Here is a 21413-nt window from a genome sequence, read left to right on the forward strand (position 1 = left end):
CCAGCAGACAATTAAACAAAGAAGAATAAACAGTATCTCAAACAAAATAAAATCTTTACATGTTAGGAATTAAAAATTATCTCTCAATAATCACACTGAATGTAAATGGCCTCAACTCTCCAATAAAAAGACATAAAGTGGCAAAACGTATTAAAAACCAGAATCCATCCATCTCCTGCTTACAAGAAACACACTTTACAAGTAAAGATAGTAACAAACTCAAGGTAAAGGGCTGGAACAAGGTAATTCATGTTAAGTAGCCATCCTAACAAATTGTGAAGTAGTATTTCACTATAGTTTTTATTTGTATTTTCTTAATGATTAGTTATATTATGATAATGATGAGTGATATTCATGTGTCTATTGGTCATATAAAAATCTTTGGAGATTCATGATCTATTTTAGTCTTTTTTTTTTTTTTTGGTGGTACTGGGGTTCCTGGAAGGCCTTCTACCTCCGGGCTACACTCCACGGGCTACACTCCCAGACCTATTTTTTACGTTTTAGGTGGAAACAGGGTCTCTTAAGCCAGCAAGGCTGGCTCCAAACCAGCGCTATCCTCCTGTCTCTGCCTCCCAAGTGCGGGGATTACAAGCGTGCGCCACAACACCCAGCTTATTTTAGTCTTTTACCTATTTCTAAATTGTATTGTCTCTTTTATTGTTGCTAATTTTTAGGATTTATATTTGGAATATTAATTTACCTTCAGATGTAGCATTTGGAAATATTTTATCCCATTTATCAGTAACTTTTAATTCTGTTTACATTGTCTTTGGATGTACAATATTTTTCTATTTTTTATGAAGTTTATTCTTTTGTTGCCTGTGCCTTTGGAATCATATCCAAGAAATCACTGCCAATTTAAAAAATGCTGCAGAGATATAAAAGAGTATATATGAAATATATTGAAATTCTAAAAATTAAAATACAATAAATTCCTGGGAATTCATGATTTGAATAAAAAATTGTACATTCTCATTTAAACAAAAAAGATCATGGGTAATTCTGCTTCTATCCCTAAGAACTCTCCCCTTGAGTATATACTAAATAAGTAAAAAGCAAAAAGAAGAGTACTTCTTAGTTCATGTGACTTGAGTTTTTAATAAGTTTTAGTTTGTTGGTAAAATCAAAACAAGAAATGGGATTAAAAGATTAACAGATTTTGTTTTCCTCAGGTTAAGCCAATTACTATTATATTGTCTTCCTGGTAGATGTTTAAATTGAAACGTTTATTTATTTATTTTATTTTATTTTTATTTTTTTGGTGGTACTGGGGTTCCTGGAAGCCCTCCTACCTCCGGGCTACACTCCCAGACCTATTTTTACATTTTTTTTTTATTTGGAAACAGGGTCTCTTAAGCCAGCGCGACTGGCTTCGAACCTGGGCGATCCTCCTGTCTCTGCCTCCCAAGCGCGGGGATTACAAGCGTGCTCCACCATGCCCAGCAACAATGTTTATTTTTTTTAGAATTTATTTTGTTAAAATATGGCTTTAGGTAATAATTAGCTATTAAAATGGGAAAATTAGGTAAATATAAGTAAATAAATTGTGTCAAGTCAAAAGCTAAATATCAGCTGCCAAATAAAAAGTATGTATCTATGATCTCAGATGTGTATATTTGAGAGCGAAATGTGCTGTGTATCTAGGTTCATCTAACTATTTTATACGAGCTTGTAAGTTAAAGGTGTATGGGTTTTATATTTGTGTGTGAGCTAACCAATAAGTAATTTCTTTATGCAATATGCATTGTATCTGTATCTTCTGTCACTGAAACTTTTGTCATCTATGTTTAGTACTGTTCAAAGATTCATCACTAAGACCTTATTTACATCTGTTTGCCTTGACTGAGTAAATGTCTTATTGTATAATAGAGATAAAATTGTCAAGTTACAAGTTTATTTCTGAGTATTAATGGTGTTCTCTAAGATCATAAAAATCTAGAGGTATTTGATTCTTGTAAATACTGTTACCCCACATAGATTTGTAGCTATAGTTACCTTACTGAGCTAGTCCAGTGGGGGGGGGGTGACAAACAAACAAGGGTCAAATTTTAGAGGACCCTGATGGATATATTAATGGGTTCCAAAACCTGGTTATTATGTTTGATCTAACAAAAATGAGGAGATATAAATTCTGCTGTGTTTCTGGAACCTCAGATTCCCATTAATCAGTTTTTAAATTTGGCTGTTGGAGTTTTCAACAACAGAGACAAAGTAGATAAAATTAAGGACCAGAGGAGACAAATGCAGCCACAGAGACAACTCCACTCAATTTCCCTGGCATCAGGTAATAAGTCCCTGCCCCCTCAGAGATACCCAAAGGCTCCTTCCAGAGAAAGAAAGGAGCTCGAGGCTTGGCACCTGCCATTATTGAAAAGAGCCTGGGCATTGGGTCAAGGACTGCCCCTGAGTGGAGTCCATCTGCACCTGGGATGTGCCCCTTCCGTAAAGAGGAAAATATTGGGAAGTGTGTTGCTCTTGCCTCTGAAGGGAAGTGAGGCCATCTGCTTTCATCATGGCTGCCCTCAAAGATTGAGGATGCCCAAGGCTTGGCAAGACCTCCTCTGATCAGTCCTCTAACAGGCTAGATATTGAAACAGAGAAGCCTGGGTGACTCTTGACATGACAGGTAAAGATATCAACTTTCTTTAGATATGAGGGTTAGTTCTCTACTCACTTTGTCTCTTCTAGTGTTCTTTTCTACAGAAAGTTCTATAAAAGAACTGAGAAAACTGCAAAGACTCTCTTACTCTTGCTCAGATGCTCTCTACATCTTCAGGTGGCCTGCCCTCCCCCTCAAATCTCTCATTTTTCCTAAGTAAAACCTCTGCCTTTATCTCTGACTGATGTGTGTTGAAATTCTTACCACAGTGATGGAGGACATGGAAGAAACCTGAGGAACGAAAGGTTCCGAAAGAGTTAAGGCAGTTTGGCGAAAGGTCAAGCTTTCCGAGACTCTGGGTGACTTCTGGTCTTTCCGGAATTTCTCACCCCCAACCCACCGGTGAGAGCGGGAACTGGCTGCAATCATGCTCTTAATAATCTTTAACCAGGCTTCTTTGTTTCTTCTTGTTTTTTAATTTTCCCTCCATGATTGTATTCTGCAAGCATATGACGTATATTCTACATCAACCATTCTGCATTGTGTTTGAGATTGTACTTTGATGTTTTTCTTTCTGTTGAAGTTGTGGTTTTGGTGCAGGGGAAAAAAGTATAAAAACTTAGTTCTAGAGAATAAAATTGTCAGTGGTCCAAGAGACTACTGTCCATGTCTTCATTTCAGGTCTCTCCCTCCCAAGTCCCGGGGAGGAATCCCCACACCACAGAAGCCAAGAACTCACAGAAGTTGTGTTTTTCCATGACACTATCACTAACATCCTACATTAGTACTATTGTCAGAATAAACTAATATTAATACAGAATGATTAAAATCCACATGTTGTTCTGACTTTCTAAGGTTTGTACCTAATGTCTTTTTTCTGTTCCAGGATCCCATTCAGGATATCACATTAGATTTAATCTACATGTTGCAGGCTTCCTGTTATGGTTTCTTAGAATTTCCTTGGTTTTGATGGTTTGACTATCTAGGGGTGATCTGATTAAACATTTTACAGAATGTCCCTTAACTAGGATCTGTCAGATGTTTTTTCTCATAAACAGGTTTTTGTAGGTTTTAGGAGGAAGGGAACAGAAGTAATATGTTATTCTCATTACATATACAATTTATATATTATCGACATGACATTATTGTTGATGCTAGCCTTGATCACCTAGATTAGTTTCTCCAATGTAAAGTGATTCTTTCCCCCCCTTCCAGACTGTATTCTTTGGAAGATATTACTATGAATAATCCACACCTAGGTGTGGATTATTTTCTTAAACACTGGGCTTCCAGGAACCACCAAAAAAATAAAAATAAAATAATCTGGTCCTTAATAAGGTGGGGATTTATTTTCTTATGGTCCATCCTGAGTTAGTGTTTTATAAGATGTGACATCTTTATCAGTGGTATGGTATGTGCATATGGATGTTGTTGTACCAGCGTGTGTCATTTGCTGAAAAGACTATCATTTCACATTTGTCAAAAATAAACTGAACAGAGCCAGGTGTGGTGGCACACGCTTGTAATCGGGAGGTGGAGACTGAGGATCACGGTTCGTGGCCAGCCTCAGCTACTTAGTGAGACCCTTTGCAACTCAGTAAGACCCTGTTTCAAAAATAAAAAGACTAAAAAAAATAGGGCTGGAGGTGTAGCTTGAAGGTAGAATGCCCCTGGGTTCCATTCCCAGTACTACACAATTAATAAAAAAATAAAAACTAAAAAATAAACTGAACATATTTGTGTAGTTGGTCTCTTTCTGGACTATTTCTATTTCTATTCTATTTTATTGGTCTATTTGCCTAGACCTTTGTCATTACCACATTGTCATTACTGTAGCTTTATGGGTAAGTCTTGAAGTCAGTAGCATAAATGCTGTTTGCTTTTCATTTCATAGTTGATTTGGCTATTTAGTTTCTTTGCTTTTTAGAAGCATTCATGTATGTATCACTTTGAACCCATGATGTGTAACAATACACTAATAAAAGTATATACAAATAATTACCGAGTTTTACAATCATGTTGGGATTTTGACTGGGGTTCTGTTGCTTCTGTAGGTTCATTTGGGGAGAGAAGTGACATCTTAGAATACTGATTTGTCCAATCAATGAGCATGGTATATTTCTCCATGTAGTTTAACATTTAGTTTCCTGCATACAAACCCTGCACATTTTAAGAGATACATGTCTAAATCTGTGCCAGACTCTGTATCAAGAGTGCATGGGATGACACAATGAAAAAAATGCTCTTGAGGCATTATAATTGATATAAAATCCCCAAATTTACATTTTAAATTTGACTATTGAGTTTTCCCTCTTTTATCAGATTGCTATGACCACAATTTACCATTCTTCTAAATATGAGAGAGAGAGAGAGAGGGAGGAGAGAGAGAAAGAGAGAAAAGAGAGAGAAAGAGAGAGAAGAAAGAGGGAGAGAGAGAGAGAAGAGAGAGGGAGAAAGAAAGAGAGAAAGAGAGAGAAGAGAGAAAGAGAGAAAGAGACAGAGAGAGAGAGACAGAGAGAGAAAGAGAGAGAGAAGAGAGAGGGGGAGAGAGAGAGAGGACGCTTCTTTGTGTTAAGCTGCAGGCAGTGGTTATAAGAAAGGGTCATTGGTTGGAATAGGATCTCACAGTACTTTTATTGACTTATTAATTTTCCATTTTACCAGTATTAGCAAATGTCAGAAATATTTGTTCCAGTGTTACCTGACTGATAGAATAGTCTTCTAAATTGAACAGCACTTTAGCTTTCTCCAAAATACTAAACACCTTTAATAAAAAAAAATTGGCATTACCATAGTAATATCCTCAGATGAACCTTTTCCTTATCCCACCTTCCCCAACTCCTGCCATGTTTGTTTATGCTTAAAATAAAGAAGGGAGAAGTTAGAATGTAGAAGAAAAAGCTGATTGAAAAACTGAGGACAAACAGTGCAGTGGTGCATGCTTGTAATCTCAGTACTTAGGAGCCTGAGGCAGGAGGATCACAGATTGGCGGCCAGCCTCAGCAACTTACTGAGACCCTGTTTCAAAATTAAAAAAAAAATAAAAAATAGGGTTGAGGGGTGTGATTCAGAGGTAGAAAGCCCCTGGGTTCAATCACTAGTACCAAAAATAAAAACACTCTCCCCAAAAAGAGCTGAGGGTCATTGAGGCAGTTCTTATCCCCATTTTCTTGATTGACATGGAATAATAATTTGGGAATAATAATATTTAATATCCCTAAATCATAATTTAGGAATAATAGTAACTTATTATTAATATAATAATTTAGAATTTAGGGTCAGAAGTATCTGCAGTGACCTTTGGAAAGTAACTTAAAGTTTTTGCTCCTCTGCCAATGTCAGGCTCCCATTCCACATGCTTAAATCCCAGTTCTTTCTATTATTCCTTTATTACCACATAATGTGAGAAGGATTTGATTTCTATAATCACCTTTCCCCAGAAAATTTCCTTGCTCGGAATGTAGTAGCCAATAATTCCTTCATACTCCTGGTTTTGGATGTTACCTAAGAAGGAAAGGATTTTGAGAGGTGAGTAATGGAGAAGAGCCCAGTATCTGGTTGTTTTGAAAAATTCATAAGTAATTCTCATACTGATGGAAGCAAGAATATATGCAGTAAATTAAAAAAACTTTATAATACCAGAACTCAGTATAATTCGTAAACATAACCTTGCTTACTATCTCAATAAATTAAATTCATTATGAAATATGAAACATAGCCTTACTAACCATATTTACAAGATATTGACCATATCTTGTAAAAAGGTCAAAGGGTAGTAGAATCACTTTTAGGCATGAAAAAATTGATAGCTTACATGGACACTTTGCAAAACCTGAGATTTATATGAACCCAAATGTTCAATGTTTATGTTCTTAAACATAACGTTTAAACTATGCTTACTAAATTTAGATGTGAACCAGATGTGGTGGCACATGCCTGTAATCCCAGTACTTAGGAAGCTAAGATAGTTGGATTCCAGATTTTAAGACCAGTATATGGTACATCAGTGAGACTCTGCTTCAAAATAAAAAATAAACTAGGGCCGGGGTTATAGCTAAGTGGTAGAATGCTCCTGAGCCGAATCTCCAGCACGAAATACAAAATGAAATAAAGTTTAGATGTGGTTTCTTCTTCTAGGTGTGTGTGTGTGTGTGTGTGTGTGTGTGTGTGTGTGTGTGTAGGGTAGAATCTCTAATATTATCATGAGTAGGCAAATTTTCTACTCAGTAGGAAAGATAAAATTTGTGTATATATAATATAAATGAGAAAACATTTTCTGAAGAAATTAAATATTACAGATTGGGAAAATAGAGTAGTAATAGTCACATTTATTATCACACACTTGGAGTTTACTACAAATGGAATTAATAAAGCTTAAAATACTTTAAAGAAATGAACTGTATGTCAGTAATAGTCATGTTTTTGCAATGAGTCCATACATAGCTCTCTGAATAATTTTGAAATGTATACTTTTTTGTAAAATATATCAAACACACATATAACTTAGTGATATAATAATAAAGTTAAACGGAACGTCAGTTCCACACAACACTGTGGATGTGACCTCGGAATTGCTACCAGACTTATTTTCTCCTCTTTAAAGACAACCACTCTCCTGGCTTTTATGGTAAGCATCTCTCTGCTACTGTTTAGTATTATTCTTAAGTGTGGAACAGTTTGATTTAGAATCTCTGTACTTTACATAAATGCAATCATACAGCATGTATTTTCTTCTCCTGGCTCATCCCATATGTCTATATAGTCATCTATAGCTGTACTTTATTTTAATTACTCAATTTTCCAGTAGATGATTACATTTTTACTTTTGGTGTTCATGTGGTATGATATCCAGCCTCCCAGATAGCCCCAAACGACCTCTTGGCTCTGGATAGTCATGCCACTGTCTAGCTTTCTGTTACAATTAATGGGATTGATCTATGTCAGAAACAGGTTGCTGAAGAATTAATTGTGTGTGATTTCTTAAGTTAGTTCATAAAAGATAAGTGTTTTCCATCTTTCTATCTTTTAGGATAATTTGATGTGAGGAAAGCTCATCACCATACTGTGAGGACCCTTAAGCAGTCCTATGGAGAGGTTTGTGTGATAAAATAGTGTGTTAGCTTTCTGTCACTGTGACCTAAACACTAGACAAGAACAATAACTCAAAGGAGGGAAGATTAATTTTGGCTTATGGTTTCATTCAGTCCACTGCTCTGGGCCTTGAGGTGAAAGAGAATTCAGGGGGAAAGCATTAGATGAGGTAATTAAGGCTTCCATGATGGCATCAATGGCTTTATAAGAGAGGGAAAGAGATCTGAATGCTAAGGCTTCCTCTATTTCAACAAATGATGACTTCTTTCATGTATGATGCAGGAAGGAGGGCTAAATGCTGAAGAGATACCAGCATTATGTTCTTGAACATCTTAGCCTCCTGACGAATGAGCCAAAATCAACTTCTTTCCCTGATAAATTACCTAGTGTCAGGTATGTTGTTTTAGTAACCCAAAATGGACTAAGATACTAATCAAGCCAAAGTTATTAAAAGGCTTACTATATCTGTTTAATATTTAAAATAAAGTAGTGGAAATTTAAAGAAATAGAATCTTTCTATTGTACCATGTACACAAAGAGGGACTAAATAAAGTTAGCACACAAACCCAGAATGGTTGACTTTTGATGTGCCCCATATCCAGATTATTTCATTGAAATAAGAATAGCTTACATTTTTTTGTTTGCATTGAATAAGACTTTCCTTATGTATAGATCAGAAAGAGGCAAAATATATATGCTCAAAATGAGGGTTCTGTTGTTTGGAAGTGTCTCCCAAAGGCCTATATACTAAAGTCATGGCCTCTAGTCTGTACTACTGTTGAGCGATGGTGGAACATTTAGGAGGTGGGGCCTAGTGGATGAAAATTAGGTTATTGGGGGCAAAAAACCTTTAGAGGGGATATTAGAATCCAAGCTCCCCTCTCTTTCTCTGTTTCCTTGCCACTATAAAGTGAACTACTATTAAGGTTACACGTGTGTGCTATCATTCCTGGCTGTGAAAACTTCTTAATGTGATCAATTCACTTCATTTGACACACACTCCTCACCACAATATATACTGCCTTGGCATAGACTCAAAGGCAACAGGACCAAGTGATCAGGACCTCTGAAACCATGAGCCATGAGCTAAGTACATCATTCCTCTTCATAAGTTGTTTATCTCAGGTATTTTGTCACAGTAACTGAGAGCTTACTAACACAGAGGGGAATCTGAGTGAATGATCATGGATACATACTAGAGACTTACTTTCAGTGACTCTAGATCAATAATGGTTGGTTCCTTTAAGGAACTGGTGAGAACCTCTGATATCTTGTGAAAACTTTTTTTGTGTGTGTGTGGCACTGGGGACTGAACCCAAGAGCACTCTACCTCTGAGCTATACCCACAGCCCTATTTTTTATTCTTTATTCTGAATCAGGGTCTCACTAAGTTGTGGAGGGCCTAAGTAGCTGAGGTTGGCCATGAAGCTGCAATCCTCCTGTCTTAGCCTTCCAAGTACTGGGGTTACAAGTGTGTGCCATCACACCCAGCTGTGAAAACTTCTTAATATGATTAGGTGCGGTGGTGCACGCTTGTAATCCCAGCATTTTGGAGGCTGAGACCGGAGGATCACGGTTTGTGGACAGCCTCAGCTACTAAGTGAGGCCCTCCACAACTTAGTAAGAGCTTGTTTCAAAATAAAAATAAGGGCCAGGCGTGGTGGCGCACGCTTGTAATCCCCCCGCTTGGGAGGCAGAGACAGGAGGATCGCGCAGGTTCGAAGCCAGCCGCGCTGGCTTAGGAGACCCTGTTTCCAAATTAAAAAAAATGTAAAAATAGGTCTGGGAGTTTAGCCCGGAGATAGAAGGGCTTCCAGGAACCCCAGTACCACCAAAATAAAAAATAAAAAATAAAAATAAGTAAAAAATAGGGCAGGGGGTGTAGCTTGGAGGTAGAATGCCCCTGGGTTCCATCCCCAGACCAACAAAAAAACAAAAAAAGAAATAAGTTCATAAAAATCAATTTAAAGGAGTTTAATATAAATGTTAAATAATTCAATGTAAACAATTATTGAGGACACGAATCAGAACAACAAATGTAACTTAACACAATTATTATGAGTCAGACCTATCTAAGTTACCTGGAAAAGTTGTTTTAATGAATTTCTTAAACCTTTCCACTTTATCTTCATTTTTAGCAATATTAATCTTTGCTGTCAGAGTGTGTACATTCCCAAACTTGTTCCTGATGTGCTGAGGGCTGCCTAAGCATGTAAATTTCCCCTTTACCATGATGGCCAGCCTAGTACAGAGGGCCTCACATTCTTCCATGCTAGGATGACAAAGGGGATATTGTTGAAGAGACCCCCTTCAGAAGACAAATGATGTATTTCAAATAGAGCCAGGATTAGAAGGGTTAGTATTGCAGATGATCACAAGTAGGACATATTTGAGAAGAGGACATTATAAAATTGAAATTAGGTAGTGCTTAAATCCACAACAGAAATAGTTTCCTAATTTTTATCTTCTCCTAATTCTTTATTTCAGAAATCAACTCAGAATTCTTAGCTGACTCCTTAGTAGCTTCAGACAATCCCTCCTGTGCAGCTCAGATGCTTCAATAAATTCAGTGACCCACAGCCCTGGCTCAAACTAATTTTATTTTATACCCACTGTAAACCCTTCTAAATTGCAAACAATCCTTTCATTGGTTCATACCTGTGGGAAGTTATGATGATAGCTTTACCAGTCTTACAAATCGATGTAACCGTGTTCCAGAGCCGACGTCGGGTTACTGGGTCCATGCCAGTGGATGGCTCATCCAATAAAATAACTGAGGGCTTTCCCATTAGGGCAATAGCAGTACTCAGCCTATGTTTGTTTCCTTCACTTCAGGGCAAGAGAATGAGACATAATATGGAGAATGAAGAAAAAGAACAGTATACATGCCATTAATTCATAGGACAGCTCATACATTCAGAATGCTGATTAAGTATGACTATTGAAGTAGCAGGTTCAAGTTCAAGTGTAGTTATCATTTGAATGGAATTATACTTGTTGTAATTTGTTTCAGCATCATTGTTGGAAGTATTTTTGTTTTAGAGAGATAGGAATAAAGGAGCTCTTCCCCTTCTTTAAAAATATAGTTCATATGTGCAAAAGGATTAACCTCATACAAGTGGGATCTGTTGTATTCCTGATATATGAGTCCCAACAGAACATTAGATTATTTTTCAGGCATTATCTATGTATACCAGAGGGACTTAAGTTGACTTTGAAGGCATTTATTCTACAAAGTAGAAACATAGGATAGGTAGCTTAATACAGTTGCATAATATCTCACCTGTATGTGGAAACAAACTGATCAGCAAGGGGTTCCAGATGCACTGAACATAAAAATACTTCCACATACTTGTAAATATCTGGCTCTGGGACCCCCCACAGCCTGGCATACATGATGAGCAATTCTCGACCTGTCATGTGGTTCAGCACGGATTCAGATTGAGGACAATAGCCAATTCTTGACCTGACCTGAATCAAGCAATAGAACTATGTCAACTATTCCACTGCACACATAGTTCACATGGGTGAATTACAAGATGTGAGATTTTCTAACTCACAGAGCTCTGACCAAGAATAACTTACTTCCCAATCTAGAGAATCTTTACAGTTGAAACCTAGTGAAGTAAAATGTAATATTAACATCTCTAACTGAAATTTTAACACTATTATGTGCCTCCAATAGATGTTTGTTTGAGGAAGCTGCCCTTTTAAATATTATTAGGAAACAGCTATTCCTATACAATAAAGTTATATATAGGTTACATAGAATTCTACTTCTAATAATGGGCAAGTAACTTCTATCAGACTAACTCAAGATACTAATTATGTCATATATACATATACATATTACGTGGAAAGTATATATATAGAGAGCTATATTGTTTATATATATTTAGGCAAGTTAATGCTGAAAGAATTAAGTTGAGATATCAGCTCATTACTAACATGGAATACTTTATAGTGTGAGTTCAGCCATCTTAAATGCCTACTGAAACACTGAAAAACTCTTTGAAGGACTACATCAGAATCAAAACTCTATAATACATTATTCACTGTGTTCAGGATACAATTAAAAATAATTGCCCAATAAAATAGGCAAACACTGCCTATGCTTCAGATAAAACACAATAATGGAAACTAATCTTGAAATGACCAGGTTAAAATAAGCAGATGTGAATTTAAAGAAACTCTTAAAATTATGCTCAAATTATGAGATATGTACACTATCTAATTTTACTCAGCCATAAAAAATAACAAAATTATGTCATCTACAGGGAAATGGATGGAACTGGAGAACATTATGCTAAGTGAGAATAGTCAGAGACAAAAAATGAGAAATTGGGTGCTCTACCTGATACGTGGAAGCTAGGGAGGAAAAGGGTCGTAGGAGGAACTCTAGACGTAGAAGGAGAAACCATAGATGAGCAAATAAGGTGACCTGAGGAGGATATGAAGGGGAAAAGGAAAATTCCTTAATGTACATGATGTACATTCACAAACATGACCAAAGCCAATCACTAGGCCAAACATGAGAAGGAGGAATGGGGAGGGAATGAGGTGGGAATTGGGGAAGGGCTAATTGAGTGATGTGTGCATGTATGCCTTCACCATCTTGTACTTCATTAAGATGTATGACTACAATGCACCGATAAAAAACTTTAAAAAAAGAAGAGAAATAGATAAGATGCTTGTTATGAAAAATAGGAAACACTACAGAAATAGAAACTATAATAAAAAAACAAATAGAGTGGCTGGGGTGTAGCTCTGTGGTAGAATTCTTGTTGCCTAGCACCCACTAAGCCTTGGGTTTGATCCCTAGGACCATAAAACAAACAAAAAGAACCAAATGGAAATTCCTGAACTAAAAATGATAATATCTGAAATGAAAAATTCACAGATAGTATTAACATCATATTGGAGGTCAAAGAATGAGAATATAAACTTGAAGGAAAAAAAAGCAGTGAATGTGTAGGTGTTCAGACACACACACATTAAAATATACAGAGAAACGAAGGGGCCATAGTTCCTCTCTGTGAGTCTAAAAATTAACATATATAAAAATGGACTCCCAGAAAGAGAGCAAAGAAAAAATTGAAAAATGTAAACATGTTTGCTTAATATTTTCCTCATTTGGTGTAAAACAGATGTATAGATTTAAAAGTTCAGTGAATCCCAATAAGGATAATAAATAAGAAAATCACACTTAAAAACTTCATGGTAGCTGGGCATGGTGGCACATGCTTGTAATTCCAGCATTTGGGAGGCTGAGACAGGAAGATCATGGTTTGTGGACAACCACAGCTACTTAGTGAGGTTCTTTGCAACTCAGTGAGACCCTGTTACGAGTTAGCCGGGTGTAGTGGCACATGCTTGTAATCCCTGCGTTTGGGAGGCGGAGACAGGAGGATCGCGCAGGTTCAAAGCCAGTCGTGCTGGCTTAAAAGACCCTGTTTACAAATAAAAATATAAAATAGGTCTGAGAGTGTAGCCCAGAGGTAGAAGGGTTTCCAGGAACCCCAGTACCACCACCACAAAAAAAAAGAGAGAGTTAAAAAAATAGGGCTGGTTGTGTAGCTCAGAGATAAAATGCCCCTGAATTCCATCCCCAGTCTTGCAAAAACAAACACAAAAACAAACAAAACCAACAAACTTTATGATCATACTTCTGCAAACCAAAAAAAGAGAAAAATCTTTGCATCTAAAGACCAAAAAACTACTACATGTATGGAGACAAAAATTTCAAATTTCTGCTAACTTCTAACTTTGAAGACCAGAAAATATAGTAACATCTTTAAAGTGTAGAGACTAATTTCTACCAGATATACCACTAGGAATGAGGACAGTTTTCTTTGTAATATCATCCAAGCTGGAAACAAATTTTAATATATCCATACAGTGCAACATAACTCAGCAATATGAAAAACTGAATACATGTAACAAGCTGATGAATCTTGAAATAATTATTATGAGTGAAGGAAGCCATATAAGAAGTGTGTGTTAAGTGATTATATTTATATAAAACTCTGTAAAATACAAATTAATGCATAGTGGCAGAAAATACATCAATGGTTGCTTGATGAAGAGAGGGTGAGGAGAAGCAGGGAGAAGGGATTACAAAGGAAATCATCAAGTGTCTGAAGAGAAAATCTACAAAATGGGAGAAAATCTTTGCCAGCTCTCCTCTGATACAGGACTAATATCTAGGATATATAACACTAAGAAAATGAGAAAAAAATTTCCAGCTACTCCTTTGATAGAGTACTACTGTCTAGAATATATGAAGAACTCAAAAAGTTAACAAAAATGCAAATAACTCAATAAAAATGGGCAACTGAATGGAATAGAGACATCAAAATAAGACATACAAATGGCCAATAAATATATAAAAATGTTATATATAACAGCATTAGCAATGAGAGAAATGCAAAACAAAACTACACTGAGATTCCATCTAACTTCAGTTAAAATGGCAACCATTAAGAATACAAACAGTTATAAATGCTGGCAAGGATGTAAGTAAAGAGGAACTCTTATACACTCGGTGGGACTGGAAATTAGTATAGTCACTTTGGAGATAAGAATGAAGATTTGTAAAACATTAAGAAGGAATGGAACCACCATATCCAGTTATACCACTCCTTGGCATTGTTCCAAAAGAATTAGTTAGAATACTATAGTGATAAATGCATATACATGTTTATAGCAGCACAATTTACAATAGCCAAATTATGGAATCAATTTCAGTGTTCCTCCATACGAAAATGCAGTATACATACTCAATGGAATTTTATCCAGCCATAGACAACAAAATTGTGTCATTTGCAGAAAAATGGATGGAACTAGAGAATATTATGCTAAGTAAGATCAGCCAGTCTCAGAAAGTTGAGGGTCTAATGTTTTTTCTCATATGTGGAAGCTAGAGGGAAAAATGGGAAACAAAATTATCTAAATTGAAGGGAGAGATCAGTAGAATAATGAGCAAGATAGGGAGAGGGAGGTCGGGAGGAAAAAAAAAAGAACGGATGAAGGAAACAGTTCACATAATGCTCTATCCATCTATGAAGGTATCAGTACCAACTCATTAATGTGGGCAGAGAGGAATGGGCAGTGAGGTGGGATCTGGAGGGAAACACACCGAGTGCCGTGTGATATGTTGATATCACTTTGATCCTCACTAATGATGCATACTTGCAATGTACCCACAAAGGTATAAAAATAATAAATATTTATTATTGTTAAATATTTTTGAGGAACTGGCCTAATGAGGTCTTAAACAATCTGCAGCAATTCATAACATTCTACATTTCTGGACTTAACAGCAATGATTTCCCCAAAAGAGAAAAGAACAGACACAGCTCATCTTTCTTTTTGTCAAGGTTAAAATTTTAGAGCAGGTAATATATGATCATATGCTTGGATATGGACATTGGAAACTTGGGAAATGGGAATTCTCATTTATTTTGGCCAAGATTTATTGCTATTTTAATGTTTGTGTTTAAAGGAAAAACATGAAAAGTGAGCTGATAGAAAACAACAAAATAAAATTCTGGATGTTAAAGCAACAACTGCATATGCCGGGCGTGGTGGCGCACGCTTGTAATCCTCACGCTTGGGAGGCGGAGACAGGAGGATTGCGCAGGTTCGAAGCCAGCTGCGCTGGCTTAAGAGACCCTGTTTCCAAATAAAAATATAAAAAATAGGTCTGGGAGTGTAGCCCGGAGGTAGAAGGGCTTCCAGGAACCCCAGTTCCACCAAACAAACAACAAAAACAAAACAAAACAAAAAAAACAACAACTGTATAGAAGTACAGCAGCCTTCTGAAAATAGAGTGCCTATGCATAAGTAGAGTTTATTCCAGATGTACAGATGGGTTAATACTGTACCCTAATTCATGAATTACATAAATTCATCATATTACATAAATCATAATTTATGTAATTACATAAATGTAATTATCATTACATAAATGATAATTATATAAATTCATCATATTAGTTGATACAAGAAGAAAATAGTATATTTCCCACAGGTAGTAAAAAAAAGCCTTTGAAAAAAATTTAGTAATCATTTTTCTTTAAAATACTCAAAAATAAAAAATAAATGTCTAATGTCTCAACATGATTTTTTTAACAAGAAAATGTTGGACACATATTTTATTCTAGGTAGAATATATATAATTCTCATAAACTATAAAGAAGATTATATATAGTATACTATCTTGTATATAACAAGGTGAAAAAATAAATCTTTACAGTATATACATAAAAATTTTAGAATGATGAAGTGGTTACCTTTTTTTGTGCGTATAAGCTTAGGAAAGAATCAGGCAAAGACAGGTAGAGAGGACTAAGACTTGTTACTTGTATACACTTTCTTATTGTTTTGATTTATGCCTCAAGTGAATGAAAACCTTCTTTTTCAGATGTCTCATGTTGTGTATGTTTTTAATTATTTTTACTGTCCTTTTCCATTTATGTAAATATGTCTAGTTAATAAAATTACAACTCCATCTTTGTTATTTTCTTACACTTTTCTTATTTACCTTTAAGTATAATTTTTTATTCTCCCTTTTGTTTTATAACTGCCTTTCTTCAAATTTGATGCATGTTTATTATTTTCCCACCCTCATTTGTTGTTTCACTGCATCCAGGTTTCAGCAACATCTAGTGGACACTTTTGAGGCTTATATGCCTAGGACCTTTGATTATTTTTTTTCTTGAAATTTCTTACCTCACCTAGCTTGAGAGATTACACTTTATACAGATTTTCCTCCTAACTCACTATTCTTCCCCAGCCATTCTTCCTGTCTATACCTTAGAAATGTTGGTAATTCTAGCATTATGTCCCTATCTTTGTTCAAAACATTATACAGAACCCTGACTGGTAATCTCATCTACATTTTTTATTGATTTCTTTTTAGAAATAATTTTATTGGTACAATGTAATTATATGCTGTAATGAGGTTCAAAGTGATATATTCATCTATGCCCATAACATCTCTTAGTATAATCTAATCTGCTTTTATAGTTTAAATTATACATGTACTTTAATGAATTTGAAATTCATATTAATTTGCTATCACATGTTCCAACTAGCTGTCTGTTGGATATTGTCACATTTGGATATTTCACAGACACCTTAAACTCAATCCTCCTCGAAACATTCTCATTATCTATTACTATTTATCACTCACTCACCAAATCAAGATAAAAACCTAGGTTATGTCTTTGTATTTTTAGTTTTCTTAATAACCCACATCTACATGAAGGCTGATACTGTCAATTATGCTTTTCTACTATGTTTGATAACTACTTTATCTAATCACAGTTTTATTTCAAACTTGGTGTCAGCAGGTTAAATGCAATTACTGTTCTTCTTTTGTTTGACCTAGTTACAGACACTTTTACTTTGATTCCAGTGGAAAGACTACTTGCCTTTCCTCAAACTCAATCCTTCAGTGTCACTGGAGTCTGTTACTTTTGAGAAAAGTAAATTTATATTCCCTTTCAGTTTCCCTTCCCTCTGCTTCCCTTCAGTGTTTCCTAACTACTTGCCTATTTTCCTCCCTCTCTTGGGGTACCAATCAGTGACCAAGATGAGAAATACCTTTCTGATATTTTCAATGATGCTATTGCCATCAACTAACACAGCTCCAGAAGTGATGTGCTCTTCTCCGGTCAACATTTTGAATGTAGTTGTCTTTCCAGCTCCATTCAATCCAAGCAATCCAAAGCACTCTGACCTTTTGACCACAAGGGAGATATTTCGTACAGCCTGTACAGCTGGACACCCATAATAAATCTGAGGAAAAAACCCACAATGTACTGTGGCACTTATTAAGGGGCAAACACAACCATAACCTCAGGCTCCTACAGATTGCTATCTGTGGACAGTTTCATAAGAGATCTGTCCCTTTAAGCCCTCTATTTTACAAGAGTATACATAGATCCCAAATAACTACAACTGGCAAATTCTTGGCAGGGAAAATGTGTAAAATCTCAGGATGGTGCTGGCCATCAAATGAGTTTACCTTTGTAACTTCACTCAGAAGCACTGGGTTATTGTGTAACTTGTGAAGCAGTGTCTGGACTCTCCTTTTTTCAGCTTTTATGTCTTCATCCTCATGTTCCTTGATTACTTGGTTGGATACTGTAGCCTATATTTTCAAGACAAGGATCACATATGTGGATACTCTTTAGATAACTGGTTTAAACTGAGCATCTTCTGGAAAGCTAATTTGACAGTACTATCTCAAAGGTGTCAGAAAATAAGTACTTTTGAAGAGTCTTCCTACCAATTTTCTGATGTCTTGTTCACAAATATATACTTGGCTTATTTTATTTTGGAAATGTCTGTCATCAAGGAGTTTCTACAGCTATGAGTAAATGGTATGTTCTTTCAATGAACAGTTCATGGAAAACAGAATCCACATTGAGTGGCTAGTGTGATTTGTAACAAATATATATTCAAGAGACAATGAAGATTCTGAGGAGAGATTAAATTCTTTTTCAAAGAAATGCTTATCTCTAGGTGAAGTTTGGTCTGAGTTTGAAGAATAAACAGAGGTTTATTGAGAAAATGAAGGTAGGGGAAGTGTGTAGAAAAGCCACATATAAATCATAAACAATAACCAGTGGGAATTCAGTGAAAGACATATAAGAATGATACAATATGCCATATTCCGTGAACAGTAATTTGTACTGTTTGAGCAAAATGTAGTGGTTTGAATTGCCAATTTTTTGCATTAAGTATTCTTTTAACAATATTGGTGGAGGACTGGAGCTATTTATTTTTGTATGTTGATTTTGTATCCTGTTACTTTGCTGAATTTGTTTATTAGCTCTAGAAGTCTTCTGGTGAAGATTTTTGGATCATCTAATTACAGAACCACATTATATGCAAACAGTGATAATTAGATTTCTTCCTTTTCTCTATGTATCACATTGTTTTCCTTCTATTGACTAATTGATCCAGCTAAAATTTCAAGTATTATATTAAATAGGAAGTGGTGATGCATCCTCATTTTCTTTCTGATTTGACAATAAATGCTTTTGAGCTTTCCCTCATCCAATTAAGATGTTCATTTGGGGCTTGTTGTATTTAGTCTTTATTTTATGGAGGCATATTCCTTCTATTTTTAATTTCTTCAAGATTTTTATAATGAATGGGTGCTATGTTTTATTGAAGGCTTTTTCTGCATCTTTTGAGATCATGTGCTATTTGTCCTTAATTCTATTTATGTGGTGAATGACATTTATTGATTTGTGTATATTGATTGATACAGGCTCGCATTCTTGAAATAAAGCCAACTTGATCATGATGTATAAAATTTTTACTGTGTTACTCAATATGAGTTTCTAATATTAAGCATTTTTGTATCCGTGTATCAGTGAGATTAGTCTTAGTATTCCTGATGTGTCCTTATTAGATTTTGGTATCAGTGTGATACTGCCTTCAGAATGAATTTGGAAATGTTCCACTCTTTTCTGTTTTATGAAATAATTTGAGGAGTAATTATATTAGTTCTTCTTTAGAGATCTGGTGGAACTCAGGTGAAAATCCACCTGGTACTGGGCTTTTTTGTGTTGAAAGGCTTTTTATTACTGATCCTATCTCATAACTTGTTATTGGTCTATTTAGATGTTCTATACCCTCTTGGTTTAATTTGATTAGGTCATATGTGTCTAGAAATTCATCTATTTTTATAGATTTTTTAAATTGGAGTAAAGGTCCTCAATATATTTAACTTTTGTGTTCATCAATTATCCTTTTCATTGATGAGTGTGGCATATTTTTCATTTTGCAGTTTTCCTCATAAAAGCTGGAACTAAGCCAGGTGTGGTGCCGCATACTTGTAATCCCAGCATTTGGGAGGCTGAGACAGGAGGATCCCTGTTTGTAGCCAGCCTCAGCTACTTAGTGAGGCCCTTTGCAACTCAGTTAGACCCTGTTTTAAAATAAAGAATAAAAAATAGGGCTGAAGGTGTAGCTCAGAGGTAGAATGCCCTTGGGTTCCATCCCTGGTACCACAAAAAATGAAAACAAAACAAAATAAAAAAAACCTGAGACTGAAGTTTGGGCCTAAAGATCCTAGGAAATATTTCAAATTTATTAGGATATCAAGGTTATTCTAATTTCATTAGAATACTACATAAAACTTGAGGTCTTGACCTAATCTCAATCTCAAACACTCTCTCTCTCTCTCTCTCTCTCTCTCTCTCTCTCTCTCTCTCTCACACACACACACACACACACACACACACACACACACAGTATTCTTTGGTATGGCCCTGTTCTTTAAGAATAAAGGAGCAGTGACAAACACAGGAAGAATTTATAAGCCCAATATTCTCATAATAAAATCACAAAATCCTTTTGTATACTCATTATACTCCTTTTTTCATCCTGGAAGAACTGTGACTTGGTTCAGGGGTTATTATCCTATGACCTAAGAAAATTTAGGGTAGAAATTCTGAAGATAATTCCCCCTTTCAGTCTTAAACACTAGGAAAAATCTTTTCTGTGTTGTGTAAAAAATTGTATTTCTTTTTGTTTGCATGGTTTGGACTAGACATTTCTAATTGTATTAATTCTGTATAGACTTTCATAAAATTAGAGGACTTTTGGGCAGTTTTGTAATTCTAGGCATAATTAAATAGCACATAACAGACAACTAAAACTCTGGATAAATGCTATTCATATTAACTAGAATTCCATGTGGCAGAGGGGGTGGTCATTATGGTTTCAAGAATGCTAACTTCTGAAATATTAGGGCCATTCACACTAACGGAAGTTATAGCTAAGATCAAGAACCATCCTGGTATATCATCTAGAGATAGAACTGGGATGAATGAGAAGTTACAAAGAGACAGATGTACTGAATAGTAATGCCTCAAGAGGTGTGTAAGCATAGGCCAGTGGAGATTTAATTACTGAATGAATGGGTCAGTAACACAATTTAAAAATCCTAGTCAAGACCCTGAGATTATATGAAATTAAGAGTACTATCTAAAGTAATAACAATTTGACCGGTAAAGATCATAAAGCCCAACAATCTTATATATTTTTAAATAAATAAGGTCCATAATTTCAGCCAAATACATATGAGAGACAGTGCATGAACAAGACAATGATTTCTATCATACTTAATCCATGATGAGTGGCTTATTTCCTTGAAATCAAGGATCTAAAGTTTAGTAATTTAAAGCTCAAATTAAGATAAAAGGTTTATACTTCAAATGGGCCCCATGTATTATAAACACTTAATCCAATATATGTATATATGTATATGTTGATGAAAACCTCCCTACATTGCTGAGGCCATCCTTGAATTTGTAATCCTCCTGTCTCAGCTTCCCAAGTACTGATATTACAGGTCTGTGCTATTACACTCAGCCCACATGTATCTGATTAAAATTGAAAGATGTTTTCTTTATCAAGTAATGTAGGTAGGCATACATATATTCACACATTCTTAGCCTAATGTGAGATAATCTTTAAATTGTATTAATAGTCCACATTACTTACCGTTTTGCCTTTTATAAATTTATTGTAGAAATTAAAAACAATGTTATGAAAGACAAAGTTTTTCAGGCTCCAGAATGTAGTCTCCAGAAACAAAAGCAAGAGGAGAAAAATTAAGCCCATGGCAGCCAGTGCAATCAAAAATTTTGCAATCCCTCGTTCTCCGAAACTATAAACATTGTTCTGAATAACT

General features: G+C 35.5%; 1 protein-coding gene across 1 annotated transcript in view; it reads right to left on the reverse strand.

The window, feature by feature from the left end:
• Window positions 1-5246: 5246 nt before the first annotated feature.
• The window catches only part of LOC308268826 (phospholipid-transporting ATPase ABCA3-like), a gene marked incomplete at both ends in the record, with an annotated part of 196849 nt that continues 180682 nt past the window's right edge, over window positions 5247-21413 (reverse strand). Inside the window, 8 exons of the mRNA XM_080703930.1 lie at window positions 5247-5366; window positions 6033-6106; window positions 9775-9965; window positions 10352-10522; window positions 10977-11164; window positions 17303-17497; window positions 17727-17852; window positions 21224-21411. Coding sequence (XP_080560056.1) covers window positions 5247-5366; window positions 6033-6106; window positions 9775-9965; window positions 10352-10522; window positions 10977-11164; window positions 17303-17497; window positions 17727-17852; window positions 21224-21411 — 1253 coding nt within the window. The remainder of the gene's footprint in view (window positions 5367-6032; window positions 6107-9774; window positions 9966-10351; window positions 10523-10976; window positions 11165-17302; window positions 17498-17726; window positions 17853-21223; window positions 21412-21413) is intronic.

The sequence above is a fragment of the Muscardinus avellanarius genome (assembly GCF_963383645.1).
Source record: "Muscardinus avellanarius genome assembly, chromosome: 10".
In the NCBI taxonomy this organism is placed as follows: domain Eukaryota; kingdom Metazoa; phylum Chordata; class Mammalia; order Rodentia; family Gliridae; genus Muscardinus; species Muscardinus avellanarius.